Source organism: Nothobranchius furzeri, chromosome 11 (assembly GCF_043380555.1).
Source record: "Nothobranchius furzeri strain GRZ-AD chromosome 11, NfurGRZ-RIMD1, whole genome shotgun sequence".
NCBI lineage: Eukaryota > Metazoa > Chordata > Actinopteri > Cyprinodontiformes > Nothobranchiidae > Nothobranchius > Nothobranchius furzeri.
The window spans coordinates 64,748,614-64,764,534 of NC_091751.1; the positions used below are offsets into that span (position 1 = coordinate 64,748,614).

Sequence of the window (15,921 nt, forward strand, 5' to 3'; positions counted from 1 at the left end):
TTAGTTTGTACAGACAAGCCTTTGTCGTTTTTGTTAAGTCCGTATAAGCAAAGGGCCGTGAAACAAGGCATGCACAATATTATCAAAAAAGAAGAGCGCTAACTCGAAACAGACGCTCTTGAAACACACACACACTTAAACTCAAATTCTCTCTCTCTCTCTCTCTCTCTCTCTCTCTCTCTCTCTCTCTCTCCCCCCCCCCCTCTCCCTCTCTCTCTCTCTCCCCCCCTCTCCCTCTCTCTCTCTCTCTCTCTCTCCAGCTGTAACAAAGTGTAGCCATAACTGAGATAATGTGAAAGTCCTCTGGCGTCAGGAGTCTAATTAAATAACAAAAATAAAAGACTAATGAAAAACAAGGAAAGTCAGATCACATGGTCAAGTACGAGGAATCTTTATTTTCGTATGACACAGTTAAACATAGATTAGACTCATGTGGAAATAATGAAAGTACTAATTTTGCATTACATAAATATAACTGAAGCATAGTGATTTATTAAATATTCCACTGGCTCACTTAAAAAGATGAAAAAATAAGTTTATTTTTGTTGCTCCTTTCAGGAAAGAAAATCGCAAATTTAATTAACTAATTAACTTGAATTAACTATAAATCTGTCACACACACACACACACACACACACACACACACACACACAAATCAGTGAACAGGAAAAAGGAACAGAACTGGAGACGATCGCTGGTTTTGGGTGTGCCTGAGATCTTATGGTGATATTTGGTGCGTGGCCTCTTACAGGAGACAGCACCATGTGATGCATCCCATAATTAAGTGCAGAGCTTTAGTTTGGATAATTTGCTCCACACCAGGACTGAGAAACGGGTTTAAAAGCCTTCATGAAACATAATAATGGAAAATCCAGAGCGTGCGTTTTTGCTTTGCATGTTCAGTTGTCAAAAACTAAAGCAGAGTTGACACCGACAAGGAAGTAAAATGTGATGGTAGGTGAATTTTCTACTCATAGTGAGAGCTGGTTTATCTAGGTCAAGCCACCAATTTAAACAGAAACTTGACATCCACCTAAAAGTTGTAAAAACAGAAAGGCATACTGGTTTCCAGTAAAAGTCACCAGTTCACCCCCGCCCTGTCCTTGTTAAGAAATGACATCTCATCTCTGTTGATTCAGGCAGATCATATGTACCTGCTACATGTCCACATACACTTTGTAATAAGTCATGACGCCTACACAACACTGGGTTTGTTCTCAAAATCCAACGTGGCAGATCATGTAAATGAAATCTCAGACATGTTCCAACTCCATAGCATCTTTGGACATGGTATGAATCTCCCATAGTTTCAGGCAAAAACGTAAAAAAAACTGAGATAAAACAGATGCAGGATGGCTGATGTCAGTGGGATGATGCACACTGTTCTTTGGAGAGAGGTTTGAGTGTTGGTGTAACATTTAGTTAGGTGGCTTCACACTCTGCTTCCCATGATTGGAATGAGAAACCCAACATTACTGTTTTTGTTTTATGGCTGATTAAAAACACAAAACATTACAACGTTGTGTTTCAGTTTCATCACGCTGCCACCCAGACGAAAGACATCCCACTTCCCGTTTGGTGGCCGATCTGATTGACCCGTCCACGTACGCAGTCCAGGACCAAAAACACGACCGTGCCATTACGAACCTGAAACGATGTGCGAAGGCTCACGCTGGCCCACTGGCTGCCCTCCATCATCTGGCCAGCTACCTGCTGGGCTAGAGGGACAGGCTGCGACCCGTCAGAATCACTTTGCTGCTGCAGAGTCACCTTCACCAAGCTGCAGGAGTGAATGAGTTTGAGGTCCAGAGATACACTCACCGTTCCACTCTCCCTGAAGACAAAGTCTCTTCTTGGACTAACAGATCCCTTCCGCTGCATTCCCATCTGGGGCACCTGGGGGCTGGTCTGATGGAAGAACAAGGGCTTGTTTCGTATTGCTCCTGATGGGAGGCCGGTGTTAGCCACAGATGCCGTCATAACAGAAGAAACAGCTGCAGGGACCCAGAACAGGCTAAGAATGCTGATGCCAGTGTCATCACCAAAGAAGCGTACATTACACTGTGTAGGAGAGAGGATCTCAAAGCCAATGGTATCTCCAGGGCTGACCTTAGTGGCTCCAGATAGAGAAATGGACGTGTCCCTGTAGTGGACACCTGGTCTGAAGACACGCAGCAACTCAGATGAGGTTCCATTCTGGTTGAGATAAGCCACAAGGTGGAATCCTTCACTTATGCACGCCTGGCCCATGGAATACAGCGCCTGCTGGAACACAAAACGCACCGATCCACTCTCTGCAAAACGGATCCCCCTGCCGTCGTGAGTCAGTCCAACTATGTACGGGTCAGAGGTGGAGGTGGTGTGGAAGGCTGGGCGGTAGTTTGTGTGGTAGTGTGCTGAAATCACAGCCTTTGCTGTCATAGCAACAGCTCCTGTGTCATGAGAGAGCCAAATGAGGCTGAACTGAGCTGCTGAAGCTTTGTGCAGCTGCAGACCTTCGCTGCTTTGATTGCACTGGTGCGTAGGGCTCTGGAGGAAAAGGGACATGACGTGGCCCGGGGCAACTTCTGCTACCCCACTGATGCTGACACTCTGGAGCGATCTCCGATCCTGCTGCTCCACTCGCACACCACTCAGGTCGCGACCCTCAGAGCCGTCTGTGTTGTTTACACGCAGACACACCTGGATGAAGCTGCGACAGCCGTGGCTAAGAGCCACACTCCCATCTAGCCAGACAAGACCATGCTGCCTCAGCACCAGCTTCCCGTTCTCAGCAGAAACCAAACCTGCATCTCCTCTTCCTTCGATGAGAACCGGCACACTGGAGAAAGTGTGAACCAGGATGTGGCCTTTTGAGCTTTGCAGGCTCACGTCTCCAGCCCAAGACAGAGACAATGTGCTGTCCGCAGCAGAAGGACCAGGGCAAATGGTGTCTGTGACAAAGGTACAAGGAGAAACCACCGGTTCTCCTTCACACTCGTTACAAGCCTGACATTCCTCCATGTCTGGGTTGTAGAAGTAGCCATGGCCGCACATTCCAGAGTGAGCATCTTGTTTGGTCATGCCTCTGCACCTGAAGCCACCTGTGATGTCACCACAAGGATAAAGCAAATAAAATATCTGCAACACTTTTCTAGGGATGGGTACCGAATTCAGTACTTTTTAAGGTACCGACCGAATTCCATAATACCGACCGAGTACCAATTCATGTCATTTCAAACGGTGCCTCGTTTGGGTACCCGTCCTTCATAACGAGAACTTGCCAAGACAGCTGCGCATGCGCAAGAGCGTTATGTCGTCGCTCGCTGCGAGCCAGTTGTAAACAGAGCAGCATGGTAGAAAGAACACACGCTAAAGCTTGGGTCCACTTCACTAAATGTGATGGGTAACTGGGTGATGATGAAACCAGCGACAACGATCTAAGTGAGACATCCTCATCTTAATCTGCTCCGGTAGGTAAATATAATTAGCTTGATATGTTAGCTTCCGTTTCACTAATGGTGCGTTCGCTTTCTCCTCGGAACTCCGAATTCCCAACTAGAAGAACATGAACACGCTCTAAAGTTTGGCTTCACTTTACTAAATGTGACGGGTGAAGACGAAACCAGTGACAACGATCTAAGTGTGAGGCATCATCGTTTTAATCTGCTCCAGCAGTTAAATAAACTGTTTAAGATAACGTTAGCTTGGTATGTTAGCTTCCATTGCTACCATTGTTATCAGCTAATGGTGCGTTCGCTTTCTCCTCGGAAATTCTAACTTCCCAGTAGGAAAAATCAAATGAAAAAAGACGGCAAAAGGAATGAAGATACACAGTAAATTTAGTTCACAGTAAAGATGTTTGCTTCAGTTTAATTATCAGCTTATAAAACTACAAGGACGATGTTAAAATACAAACAGTTGAATGTTATTTATCGTGATATTTATCAAATATGGTTCTATATTGAGAAAAATATATATTTAATTATAAAAAGAGAATTAAAATAATAAACACTCAAAAGTATCGAAAATTTGTACCGTTAAGTACCGGTATCGATTCGTAGGTACCGGGAATTAGTACCGGATCGATTCAAATGTCAAAGGTACCCATCCCTATAAATAACATATCATTGTTTATAACTATGCTCTATAGTACCTGGAGTGTTGAGACACTTCTGCTGATCGCCACACAAGTTAGATATTTCCAGACATTCGTCTCTGTCCTGAAATCACAAACGGAGCATTTAGAGCTAATCTGAGGAGCAGAGGAGAACTCACGCAACTTAAAAGAGGCAATCCAACCTGACAGATCCTGTCTGTATGGACCGAGCACTGGGCCACCAAAAAGAAACCAGGAGGACAGATTGTGCACTTTTCACAGTGAGGATGGCCACTGCTGTAGCTGCAGTACTCCTCAGGTTCACAGCGTCCACAGGACATCTGGGGCCGTTCCACCTGAGGACGCCAAACATCCAGCTTTCCATAATGCTCAAACATTTGGGTGGTTTTACTCAGATGTCTGATGGCTCACCTCCATTAGAGTGGCCTCCATGTCCACCTTGTGCAAAGCAAGGGCCTGTTGTGTTTGGTGAGCTCTTATCTGTCCACTCAGGGTCTCCATGTGACTGTCTAACTCCCCCTGAAGGTTATGGAACGATGTCTGTTTGATGCTCTCCATCAAACTGTTGTACTGGATTTTTACCTGTGAGAGAAAAAGAATAACTTTGATAATAAGTGCTGTGTCCTGGACTTTAAATCAACAACAGCCTTCGCCGTCACAAGCCAAGATCGGTGAGTCCAAGTAACTTGAATGAATGAATGAATGAACGAACGAACGAACGAACGAACGAACGAACGAACGAACGAATGAATGAATGAATGAATGAACGAATGAACAAATGAACGAATGAATGAATGAATGAATGAATGAATGAATTTATTTTAGAGCACATTTCCTGCATGGTAACAACTCAATGTGCTTAACAGTAAAAGAGACTAAATAAAACAATCAATTATAAAATATGTACACACTTTAACAGCAAATGGTGTATACATACATACATAAAATATACACATAAAAGTAAAACCTACACACACACACACACACAAACATTTACACACGCATTTGTACACACATCCAGACACGGCCATAAAATTAAGCTAAGATAACAGTGAAACATAATTGTAAGCACTTATCTATGAATAAAACTATATCTATAAAAGGAGGATATAAATTAGACATATACAGCCTAACCATATGTTTGTTCAAATTAAAAAGTTTTTAAATTTATCTTAAAAATATTTGGTGTAGCTGGTTCCCTCTTCTCCAAAGGCAAAATATTCCAGATCTTAGGTGCATATACACTAACAGCAGCCTCCTCTGACTTAGAATGTGTACGTGGTATAACAAGCTTGCTGTGATCTGCAGACCGGAGTGGTCTGACTGGTATATAAGGTACTAGCATGTCTGCAATATATTATGGTGCAAGGCCATTGAGAGCTTTATATACAAGCTGTAGGATTTTAAAATCAATTATTTTTTCAACTGGTAACCAGTGCAGAGATCTTAAAACAGGAGCAATGTGTTCTGATTTCTTTGTTCCAGTCAGAACACGAGCAGCATTCTGAATCAGCTGCAATCTCTAAGTAGCATGCTGAGGGAGGCCAGTTAAGAGACCATTAGTTATGAATGCATGGATTACCTTTTCAAGGTCAGTTTTTGATACAAAATGTTTAATTTTAGAAATGTTATGTAAATGAAAAAAGCTATTGTAAGATGAATGTGTTTTTTAAAATTCAGGTCACTATCTAAAAATACACCCAAGTTACGTGTTTCATTTTTACATTGAGAAGACAGCGAGGCGAGAAGATCTACAACTGTCTGTCTGTGCGTCTGGACCAAATACCAGAATTTCTGTCTTATCTTGATTTCATTGTAAGAAATTTTCAGACATCCAGGCATCCATATCCTTAATACATTGTGTAAGAGAGTAAAGGGGAGCTGTATTATTAGAAGGCAATGAAATATATAATTGTAAGTCATCATCATGATTACGATAATTAACATTGTGCCTCTGAACAATGTGCACAAGAGGAAGCATATACAGATTAAATAATAGTGGACCAAGGATCGAACCTTGAGGTACACCACAAATAACCACCTGTTTTTTACAGTTAAACCCCCTGACTGATAAAAATGACTGCCTGTCTCTAAGGTATGTTTGGAACCATCTAAGAACTGGACCGGAGCAACCAACCCAGTGCTCTAACCTGTCTAACAGAATATCATCGTCAATTGTATCAAAGGCAGCACTAAGGTCCAGAAGGACAGTAACTTTCCTAGAGTCCGTGTTTATGTGTAAATTCCAGATAGCCAGAATTTGCCCAGTGACCTTCTATTGGTGGCTAATGCAGGAAATAGGTGGATCATCACCTACTCTTAGACAATTATATTTGTTTGGCTTATCTAGAACTGATATACTTTGGTCTAATTATTTTTTCATAACCTTTGTCAAATTGTTGCTTTTAACAGGTCCCAATCTAGACAACGGGGAGTAGTGAAAGGTGTTCCTCAAGGATCTTCTTTGGGCACTCTCTTATTTTCTATTTTATTAACAATCCACTAGTGTGTTGTTCTTCGTGTTAGATGCATTTATATGCTAATGACACCATTTTATATTGTTCCAATCTCAGCTTAATTTAAATTCAAGAGTGTCTTCAGCTAAGCCTTAACAATTTACAACACTGCTTTGCTCATAATGAGTTTCTATTAAAGGGAATGTGGAAGTTTAACAACCATCAAATGTATAGAAATTTAAAATGTCTTCCTCATCCATTCTCCTGCGATGCCCTGGTCCTGTAGAATGATCCCTGCCATTGTTACTGTGATTGCCTCTGTATTCCTGTAAAAATAACAGAAAAAGAGTATGTATGGGTGTCATGGTCTGCGTCTGCCCCCTCCTTTATGTGTCTCCTAATGTTTCTCCATCCCTCTCTGGATTCCCTTTTGTGTTCTCTTAGCGTCCTCATGTGTCCTTTGTCTGCATCTCTGTTATGTGTCTTATGTTGTAGCCCTTTAGCACTCTCATGTGTCATTTGTCTGCATCTCAGTTTAGTGTCTTATGTTGTTACCTTTTATAATCTTTCCTCCCAGGTCAGCTCCAGCCTCTTTGTCCCCAGCTCAGTGTGTGTGGTTATGTGTGTGTGGGTGTATGTGCTATGTCCTCCTCCAGCTAGTTTGTGTGAGCTCTTCCCTCTGTCTTTAGGTAATTGTTGTTTAGTTTGTATTTAGGTATTTGCCCTCCTCTGTTTCTGTTTTCCCCATTGAGATAATTATTGTCACCTGCCTTCCCTCCAGCCCTCACTCCACACACCTGCTTCCTGTTACCTTAATTGGTCTCCCAGTCTATTTAAGCCCTGTCTTGTCTTTGTCTTGTGTCGGTCCATTGTATGTGTATTCTGTCAGTGTTTGCTCGTGCTCTTGGTGAGCTTTGTTTCTCCAGCCTTGGGGTTTTGGACTTAGGCTCGGCGTTTGTTCGTGCTCTTGGTGAGCTTGGTTTCTCCAGCGTTGGAGTTTAGGACTTTAGGCTCGCTGCCTGGGTTTATTTTGTTTCATCCTTCCAGAATAAAGGATTTTACTTTTCATCATCTCCTGCCTCGTGTCATCCTGGGTTGCTGCATATTTGGGTCCTAACATCCTCAAAACGTGACAATGGGTCAAATCAGCACGCTTCTCCAGCGTCTTCCAGAGGCAGTGTAATGCGTGAGGATGTCATGCGTGTTCACGCTCAGGCACAGCCCATAGCACTTGCTATCTGTAGCTCAGCGGCAGAGCGAGAGGTGGTTTGGTAGCATGGATTCAGCCAAGAACAAGAAGAGAGCTGCTTCAAGCGAACTCCAGCCCAGACCCCAAGCAAGACAGAGGAAACCAAGAGTGTATTCCAGCGCAACAAAAGGGGAAAAACTCGAAGGCAAATTACGAAAATAAGCATCAATCCGACATTTGAGAAGAGGAAAATGCTGAGAGTCTTTTGGGATAACAAAAGACTCTCAGTTGTCATAATTTTTTCTTGAAAGGTAAGAACTTATTACTAAATATGTGGGGGGAACAGGGTTGTTGATGCTCTCAAAGCAAGCGTTTCCATAAATCATAGTAGGAACATTTTTTAGGCTGCCTGTCTAGCGTGTCTACATCAGAGTACATTGTTTGTCTAATTTGGAACTGGAAGAAATCTAGGTCGCAGGCGTCATTTGAAGGCATGAGGTCTGCATGGCACTCCTATCAAATGACTGTAAAAAAGGCTAAATCTACCTTTTTATCTGATATTATTAGCTCTAATGAGCACAACCTGAGTACTTCTTTCTACTGTGGATGGGATTTTAAATCCTTCAGGTGTTGGTGGACTTGAAGCCTCTTTGACTACTGCTGAGAGGTTTCTGACATATTTTATAGCCAAAACCGAAGTTATTTGAGCTCCAATTCCCCAGCAATCTTGTTTTATTGATGACGATATCTGTTTTGATTTGACTTCTTTGAATCCTTTTGAGTCTGTGTTCCCAGATGTGTTGGATGAAATAGTTGGAAGCATGAAACCATCTAGCTCTGCACTCGACATTACACCATCTTGTGGCGTTCTAGTTTGCATTCTGGTGAAGTCTGAAACAAGCTGTAATCAACCCCCTTCTTAAGAAACTCGGTATTGATGTTTCTGTTTTATCAAATTATCGGTCTATTTCTATGTTGCTATTCTTTCTAAGGTTCTTGAGAAAACCGTCTTTAAGCAATTGTCAGACTATCTAGATCAAAACCAAATTTGAAAAGTTTTTCAATCGGGTTTTGGAGCAAAGCATAGTACTGAGACTGTGCTTGTGAGAGTGGGGTTAGGGTGACTGATGCGGGTGACACAGTCTTTTTATTGCTCCTAGATCTGACAGCAGCCTTTGATACTCTTGGTCATGTTATACTTCTTGATCATCTGGAGAAGTGTGTTGGTCTTTGTGGTTCAGCACTCTGCTGGATGAGTTCCTACCTGTCTGACAGGTATGGGATTGTTAGGATTGGAAATTTTAGCTCTAGCGATGCCACTCCTAAATATGGGGTCTCACAGGGCTCTGTACTTGGTCCTCTGCTTTTCAATGTATATTTATTCCTACTTGGGGCCATTTTTAGGAAATTTGAGCTTAACTTTCATTTCTATGCTGATGACTGTCAGGTCTATGCTCCTACTAAAGCTAAGGAAGTAGCTCTAATGCGTCTTTGTAAGGTTAATGATTGGATCTGTTGTAATTTTCTGCAGATTAATGATTCTAAGACTGAGTTGATCATGTTTGCACCGAGTAGTGCTCCTGTAGTCACTGAGTCTTCGATGAGTGGCTTTTCATATTGTGCAAAGGATGCTGTGTGTAATTTGGGTGTTGAGAAAGATTTTCAGCTTAATTTTGATGTTCAAGTCAATAAGGTGGTTCGAGTATGCTTTTGTCACCTAAGGAATCCTCATAAGGTGAAGTCCGTTTTGATTAGGAATGATTTTGAGAAGCTTATACATGCATTTATGACATCCTGTTTAGACTACCGCAACAGTCTTTACTTGGGCGTTAATCATGGATGTATTGCTGGGCTGCAGCTAGTTCGAAACTCTGCAGCACGTCTTTTGACTGGTACATGTCGATTTGATCACATCACTCCAGTTCTTGCCTCTCTTCACTGGATACCATTGAAGTTCCGTGTGAAATTTAAGATTCTGGTTCTGGCCTATAAATCTTTAAAGGGGCATTATGGAAGTTTGACAGCCAAAACATGTATAGAAATAATAAATGTCTTCTTCATACATTCTCCTGCAATGCCCTGGTCCTGTAGAATGAGCCCTGGCATTTTTACTGTGATTGCCTGTTTTTCTGTAAAATCACAGAAAAAGAGAGATGCTCGGGTCGAGCAGGCTGCTTCATGCGCGTTCACGCTCAGGCATAGCCCGTAGCATTTGCTATCCGTAGCTTTAGCAGCAGAGAGTGAGGTAGTGCCAATTCAGCGACTTTGTCGCTGTTCCTAACGCCTAGTGACGAACCTAGCTTCATTTATGAGGACACTTAGCTACTTCCTTCTAGATATTTCCTGCAAATTAGCAACAAAATAGCCATTTTCGCTCCGAACCGTTCTTTGAACGTTGTTTCAGGTGTCATCAACAATATAAATGTTACAGACACAAAAGACGTTACTGGCACTGTAACTCACCTCGTATAATGTTGGACTCCCATGCCGAAAATCCGGGTTCGATTCTGGATGTGAACATAGTTTATTTAGAATTTATTTTTTACATTAATGGTATATTTTCTTACAGTAAGATGCCCAAATTTTTATTTGAGACTCGCCGAACGGCATTGAATTCACAGATAAAAACGATGTGGGTTCAACTTTCATTTTGGAACAATTTTTCAAGCAAGGGAAGGGAAGTTCTGTGAAGCTGACGGACTGACCCATCCTAAACCTTTGTCGGCTGTGCTGAAGAGAAAGGTACAGAATCAAATTATTTAATGAATTAGCTGCGCGTTCTCCTGTCCTCTGTCCTCCGGGCCACCCACACACACACACACACACACACACACACACGCACACACACACACACACACACACACACGGGACTGTCTCAGCTGTTAAGGAGTGTGCACGTACAGCATGCGCGCCTCGTGCACAAGCCTACCATTGAAGCTGCCGTTACGCTTTTGGCCTGAGGGGGCAATCGCGAGCATAAAAATTCAAAACTCCTTATAGTCCTTTTAAATGGCCATGCACCTGTCTACTTATGCAAACTTCTTGTGCCTTATGTTCCGTCTCGTGGATTGAGGTTGGCTGACAGCTTAGATTGAGTGTACCTAGGGCAAGGCTACAGAAAAGAGGCTTTAGGTCTTCTCAGTGGCTGCACCTACTTTGTGGAATATGTTGCCAATCTCTATTAGGCAGGCATCATCTGTTGCCATTTTTAAAAAACTACTGAACACTTATTTTTACTCGACAGCTTTTAACACTCCTGGCTGACTTGGTAGTCCTGCCTTCCACGTCCGTTTCAAATGTACTGTAATCTGTATTTAATTGACTGTTTATATTTTGCTGTTTTTATATTTTTATGTTCAGCACTTTGGGAAACTTTGTTGCATATAAAGTGTTATACAAATAAACTTGATTTGATTTGATTTATTATACTTGTAGAACAGTCTAAACTTTGTAAAGCTGTGTCGCTAATCAAATCAAGTGTTTATTGTACAGTGAGCACATTACGACTCGAGTACTAAGTTGCTCTATTGTTTTAGTTTCAATAAGCACACTTTATCAAAGGGACCACTCCCAAACGTGATTTATTCATTTATTGGCATTATTTGGCTTCTTCGCTCTATTTACTTTGCTATCATTTGGCCACCCATCACAACCTGGAAAATATGCAGTACAAATTGATTTGGTCTAAATATATTATGTCACTCTGTCAGAGTCATGCTGGCAAACCTGTAAATTGCACCGGTACAGGACTGACTCAGCTGGCCTGAGAGGGCAATCACGAGCATAAAAAATTCAAGTGCCATATATTTTAAATAAATCTAAATCCTATTCAATGCTTTTTCAGAGAAACCAATCCACCTTGCATAGTGATCTAAATGTACACTTCTTAGATTTGTCACAGCTGAAAGCTTCTGATTCTATTAAATATGTGGGTGTTTGGTGAGAGCCGGATCCGTCCTTCAGAAAGCTTATGCAGGCAAGGTCGACTTTAACCTAAATACATTACATCGTTTAATCAGTTGCTTTGATTATAGTGTAAGAAAGCCCATTGTTACTCAGCTGTTGTTTCCACTCAGATTATGCTGATATAATCCATCATACTTCTACTGCTTGCTCACTTCATTCAATTGCTGTTATTTATAACAGCATGTGTTGTTTTGTGTTGCGTTGTCCAATTCGATCTCACCATCTGTATGATTGTCTGTCCGGGCCGTCAGCTGAAGGTAGACGGAGACGTCACTGGCTGCTGTTGATTTTTTAATGTGTCTACTTTAATTTTCCATCTTATTTAACCACTTTAATAATGATCCGGTCACATTACAACAGTCACAGAACTCGTCAGACTTCATGTACAGTACCCGTTACTTTAATTTGACATGTGTCGTTGCACCGTTTGTTTGTTTACTTAATTAAATTATTTTGTTTGTTTGCTTTGTTTATTTTTGTGAGTGTTTTTGCTCTTGCTCCGCTGATTATATGCTTGCTTGGAAAACCTTATATATGTCATCTTGGTCTTTTATTTTCATTGAATCTTTCTATGGAGGACCCGCTTGTCTCAAGTGACTGAGCCTCCTAAAAGATCAGGAAATAAATATATAAATAAATAAATAAATAAATAAATATATAAATAAATAAATAAATAAATAAATAAATAAATGGGGTAAAAGACCGTTTTCATGTTTAGCCTGAATGTTAAACTCAGACTTACCGATTACATTTCAAAAATAAGTTCAAGAACATTTACTCTGTGATCTTGTTCTTTATGCAAAGGCGAGATCCTTCCTCTAGCTGCATATGTAATCTAGTTGGTTGGCGTCTATCGTTATCTATTTTTTTTTATTCCAGTAACAATAGGCTATTAACATCATTATTAAGCTATTAACATCTCCTCCATCCTCACTTGCTCCATCTGCTCATGCATCCTCTTCTGTTGCTCCAGTATTTCCCTCTGCTGGCTGACCAGCGCCCTCTGTTGCTCACTGAGGAGGGCCTGCAGCTCAGTGACCTCGTTCTGCTGGCCCCTGAGGGCCTCAACTAGCTTCTCCTGGCTTTTGGACAGCTGCAGCTGCAGGACAAGAGCATCCTCTGAGGGAACCTCGTTGGACCCTATGACAGAAAGGAATAAAATGACGTAAGCTAAAACTGTAGGAGGAAGGCTGCTGTTTGGTTCATCTTCTCTGATTCACTGACCTGGCTTTAAGTCACAGACCAGCTGAATCCATGCACCCCGATCCGACCCAAAGTCAGAGAATTCATCCAAAAACTGTGCAGCTCTGTCCGTCGCGTGATCTGAAGCGCTCGCCCTCGCGTCGTCTCCTGCATGCGTGCTGCAGGCGTCTCCGACGCATACATTTTGCTTGTGGCGGTCCCGTGAAGATAGTTTGCAGCCAGTCCCTTTGCACTCCCGCGTGGCCCTCTCGTCATTAGTGGGGCGATTAGAAACTTTGGTGGGACAACTCCCACCAGCACAGCCTGGGTGAAAAACCTCTGCTGTGATGGTCCTTGGGTTGGTCCTCCTGACGCCATCAGTACTGGAGTGTTGCACAAAGCTTCCGTGCTGTGGATGGATTATGGTGTAGGGCGCTAGCGGCGCACTCTGGGCTTGGTGTTGGCTCATATGAGCATTATGTTGTAAAGTCGGATTACTCTGCCCCGTCCTGGGCTGCACGTGCTGGTGGTGCAGCTGCCTTCGTTGCGTGGGAGCGTCCGCGCGCCCCTTGCAGAGCGCTCCAGTGCACAGTCTGCTCCAGTCCTGGCCAGGGAAGCAGCGCGGCCCCGTGCACACCTCGGATCTGCTCTCAAAGTTGAATGCAGAGATGACAAAGAGGAAAAAGGTCACAGAAACAGACGTCATGTTGCAGTCCTCAGATGTAAAAGTGTAAAGAGGCCACGCGTGGCGTGTGAAGCCTGTCTCAGATCATCCCTGTCACTGCATTGCTTTCCTCCACAGCTTGAACCGTGGTTTCTGCCTCCTTTGCCCCCTCAGCAGAGAGGAGTCTACATGTGGCGCTCACTGCTTCTAATTGGCAACAGGTTTAACTCCCAGTCTTAGATTAACCCGTAGCTTCCCAGACCGCACCACTCTCCCCAGAGTCGAGTCTCTTCCACATCTGAGCCATAAAGATGATGTTGATCTTATTCTCGCTCCTTTAAGGTTCTTCTCAGTTTTCATTCATGCAGTTTCCTCAGATTCATCACAAACTTGGATGAATCATAGAATCAGATGAAAGGATTGGGTCTCTGTGTGGTGGTGTTTGGTGGTTTAAGAGCCCCCGTTAGAATTAAAACATCTAAGCTGTGAGGGCTGCGGTGAGACTTCCACATCAGTCTCTCTCTCCTTCTCATTTTGAATCTGCTTCTTCACATTCATTTCCCGTCTCCGACCCCACATGCAGCCCTCCACCACATCACAGACTGGTTAGACATCATAATAACGCTACAGTTAGTTTATCCCGTCCTCAGTAGAACACAAGTTGTGTCTTATGCATGTATTCTAAGTTACATGGCCTGGACAAAAAAAAAGTCTCCACCTGGATTTAACTAAGCAAACAAGTAGGAGCCTCCTATTGGAGAATTACTGCAAGAGCGATTAGCTTTCAGCTGCCCACAAGTTATTTTACCCCAACTGGTGCAATGAGTTGCGTCTCATTTCTTAAACAACCATGTGAAAAGACACATCTGGTGGTCGTGGAAAAGATGTTGGTCTGTTTGAGAAGCGTCAGATTGTCAGCATGCATCAAGCAGAGAAAACATCTAAGGAGATGCGGAAACGACTAAAACTGGGTTAAGAACTGGCCAACGCATTATTAAACACTGGTCTGATGAGTCCAGATGGACCCTGTTCCAGAGTGATGGAGCATCAGGGCAAGAAGAGAGAAGAAGTGATGCACCCATCATGCCTATTGCCTACTGTACAAGCCTGTGGGAGCGGTGCTATGATCTGGGCTTGATGCAGGTGGTCAGGTCTAGGTTCAGCAGCAGGATGTGCTCCAAGAATGAGGTCAGCTGACTACATGAAGATATTTAATGACCAGGTTATTCCATCTTCCTTGATGGCACGGTCATATTCCAAGATGATAATGTCAGGATTCATCGGGCTCAGACAGAGTGGTTCAGGGAGCATGAGACATCATTTTCACACATGTATTGGCCACCAGAGAGTCCAGACCTTATCCTCATTGAGAATCTTTGGAATGGGATGGAGAAGGCTTTGTGCAGCGGTCAGACTCTACCAACATTAATGCAACACTGGATGGAAACAAGTCTTGTGGCGTTGCAGAAGCTTATCCAAACAATGACACAGCGATGTGCGTCATCATCAAAGCTAAAAGTGGTACGACGAAACATTAGAGTGTCTGACCTTTTTTTTTTTTGGCCGGGCAAATTCAGCATGCTCAAAATAACTATCAGAGTTGATTTCAACACTTTTAAAGTGTCTATATGGGTCCACCCCAGTAAGTGTTCATGTAACACTTTTTGGAGAGTTGGTACTTTAACTCTGATTTAGAGTTAAAAACCAACTCCTCTAGAGTTAAATATTTAACACCAGTGTAAGTGTTAAGATAGTAACACTAACACTGGTGTTAAATATTTAACACTAAATCAGAGTTAAAGTACCAACTCTAGTGATGTGACGTTCACGAACGAATCAAATCTTTTGAACGGGTTTTCAAAGCGAATGATGAGAGCCAAGTCCCTGCCGTTCATCTTAACAAACCTCCCCGGAAGTCGGTCAAACACACCCGCTCAAACCCCACCCACTGCTGTGACGGACTTAGGAGGAACCATAGATATGTGTATAAACGCGTGTTTATATACATATCTATGGGAGGAACGCTAACCAACCCCGTGCGCCCTCACGGACACCGCAGGAAGACGTTGCTCTTAATAACCCCACCCCCACCCCCACCCACCCCACCCACCCACCCGCCACCACCACCTCTCTTGGCTTCATTTTGTTCAAAGGAGCCAGTCTTTTGAACGGCTCTTTGAGGTTTAATGACCGACTAATGAACGGCTCCCATGAAGGAGCCATAAATCCCATCACTAACCAACTCTCCAAAAAGTGTTAAATTAACACTTACTGGGGTGGACTCACATAGACATTTTAAAAGTGTTGAAATAAACTCTGATAGTTATTTTAAGCATGCTGAATTTGCTGTGTACACTATAGTGAT

At 42.8% G+C, this 15,921-nt stretch overlaps 1 protein-coding gene across 2 annotated transcripts; it reads right to left on the reverse strand.

The window, feature by feature from the left end:
• Nucleotides 1–375: 375 nt before the first annotated feature.
• si:ch211-252f13.5 (uncharacterized) lies at nucleotides 376–15,180 on the reverse strand. 2 transcript variants are annotated; one of them, XM_070541754.1, is made up of 7 exons: nucleotides 12,935–15,179; nucleotides 12,645–12,850; nucleotides 4,511–4,681; nucleotides 4,282–4,434; nucleotides 4,136–4,202; nucleotides 2,110–3,083; nucleotides 1,830–1,994 (listed from the first exon to the last, which is right to left on the reverse strand). In XM_070541754.1, the coding sequence occupies exons 1-7, from the start codon at nucleotides 13,596–13,598 to the stop codon at nucleotides 1,977–1,979; spliced, it is 2,253 nt and encodes a 750-aa protein (XP_070397855.1). In that variant the 5' UTR covers nucleotides 13,599–15,179; the 3' UTR covers nucleotides 1,830–1,976. The 2 variants fall into 2 exon arrangements, with proteins under 2 accessions (XP_015812990.3, XP_070397855.1); XM_015957504.3 differs by having other exon boundaries at nucleotides 376–3,083; nucleotides 12,935–15,180.
• Nucleotides 15,181–15,921: the final 741 nt, after the last annotated feature.

Excerpts from the sequence above, each read along its gene's own strand:
- si:ch211-252f13.5 (XM_015957504.3), bottom strand. The coding sequence starts at position 13,598 with ATGACGTCTGTTTCTGTGACCTTTTTCCTCTTTGTCATCTCTGCATTC. Across the intron at positions 4,435-4,510 it reads TGGAGGCCACTCTAATGGAG|GTGGAACGGCCCCAGATGTC; the intron begins GTGAGCCATCAG and ends TGGCGTCCTCAG. Across the intron at positions 3,084-4,135 it reads GAAGTGTCTCAACACTCCAG|GTGGCTTCAGGTGCAGAGGC; the intron begins GTACTATAGAGC and ends GTGACATCACAG.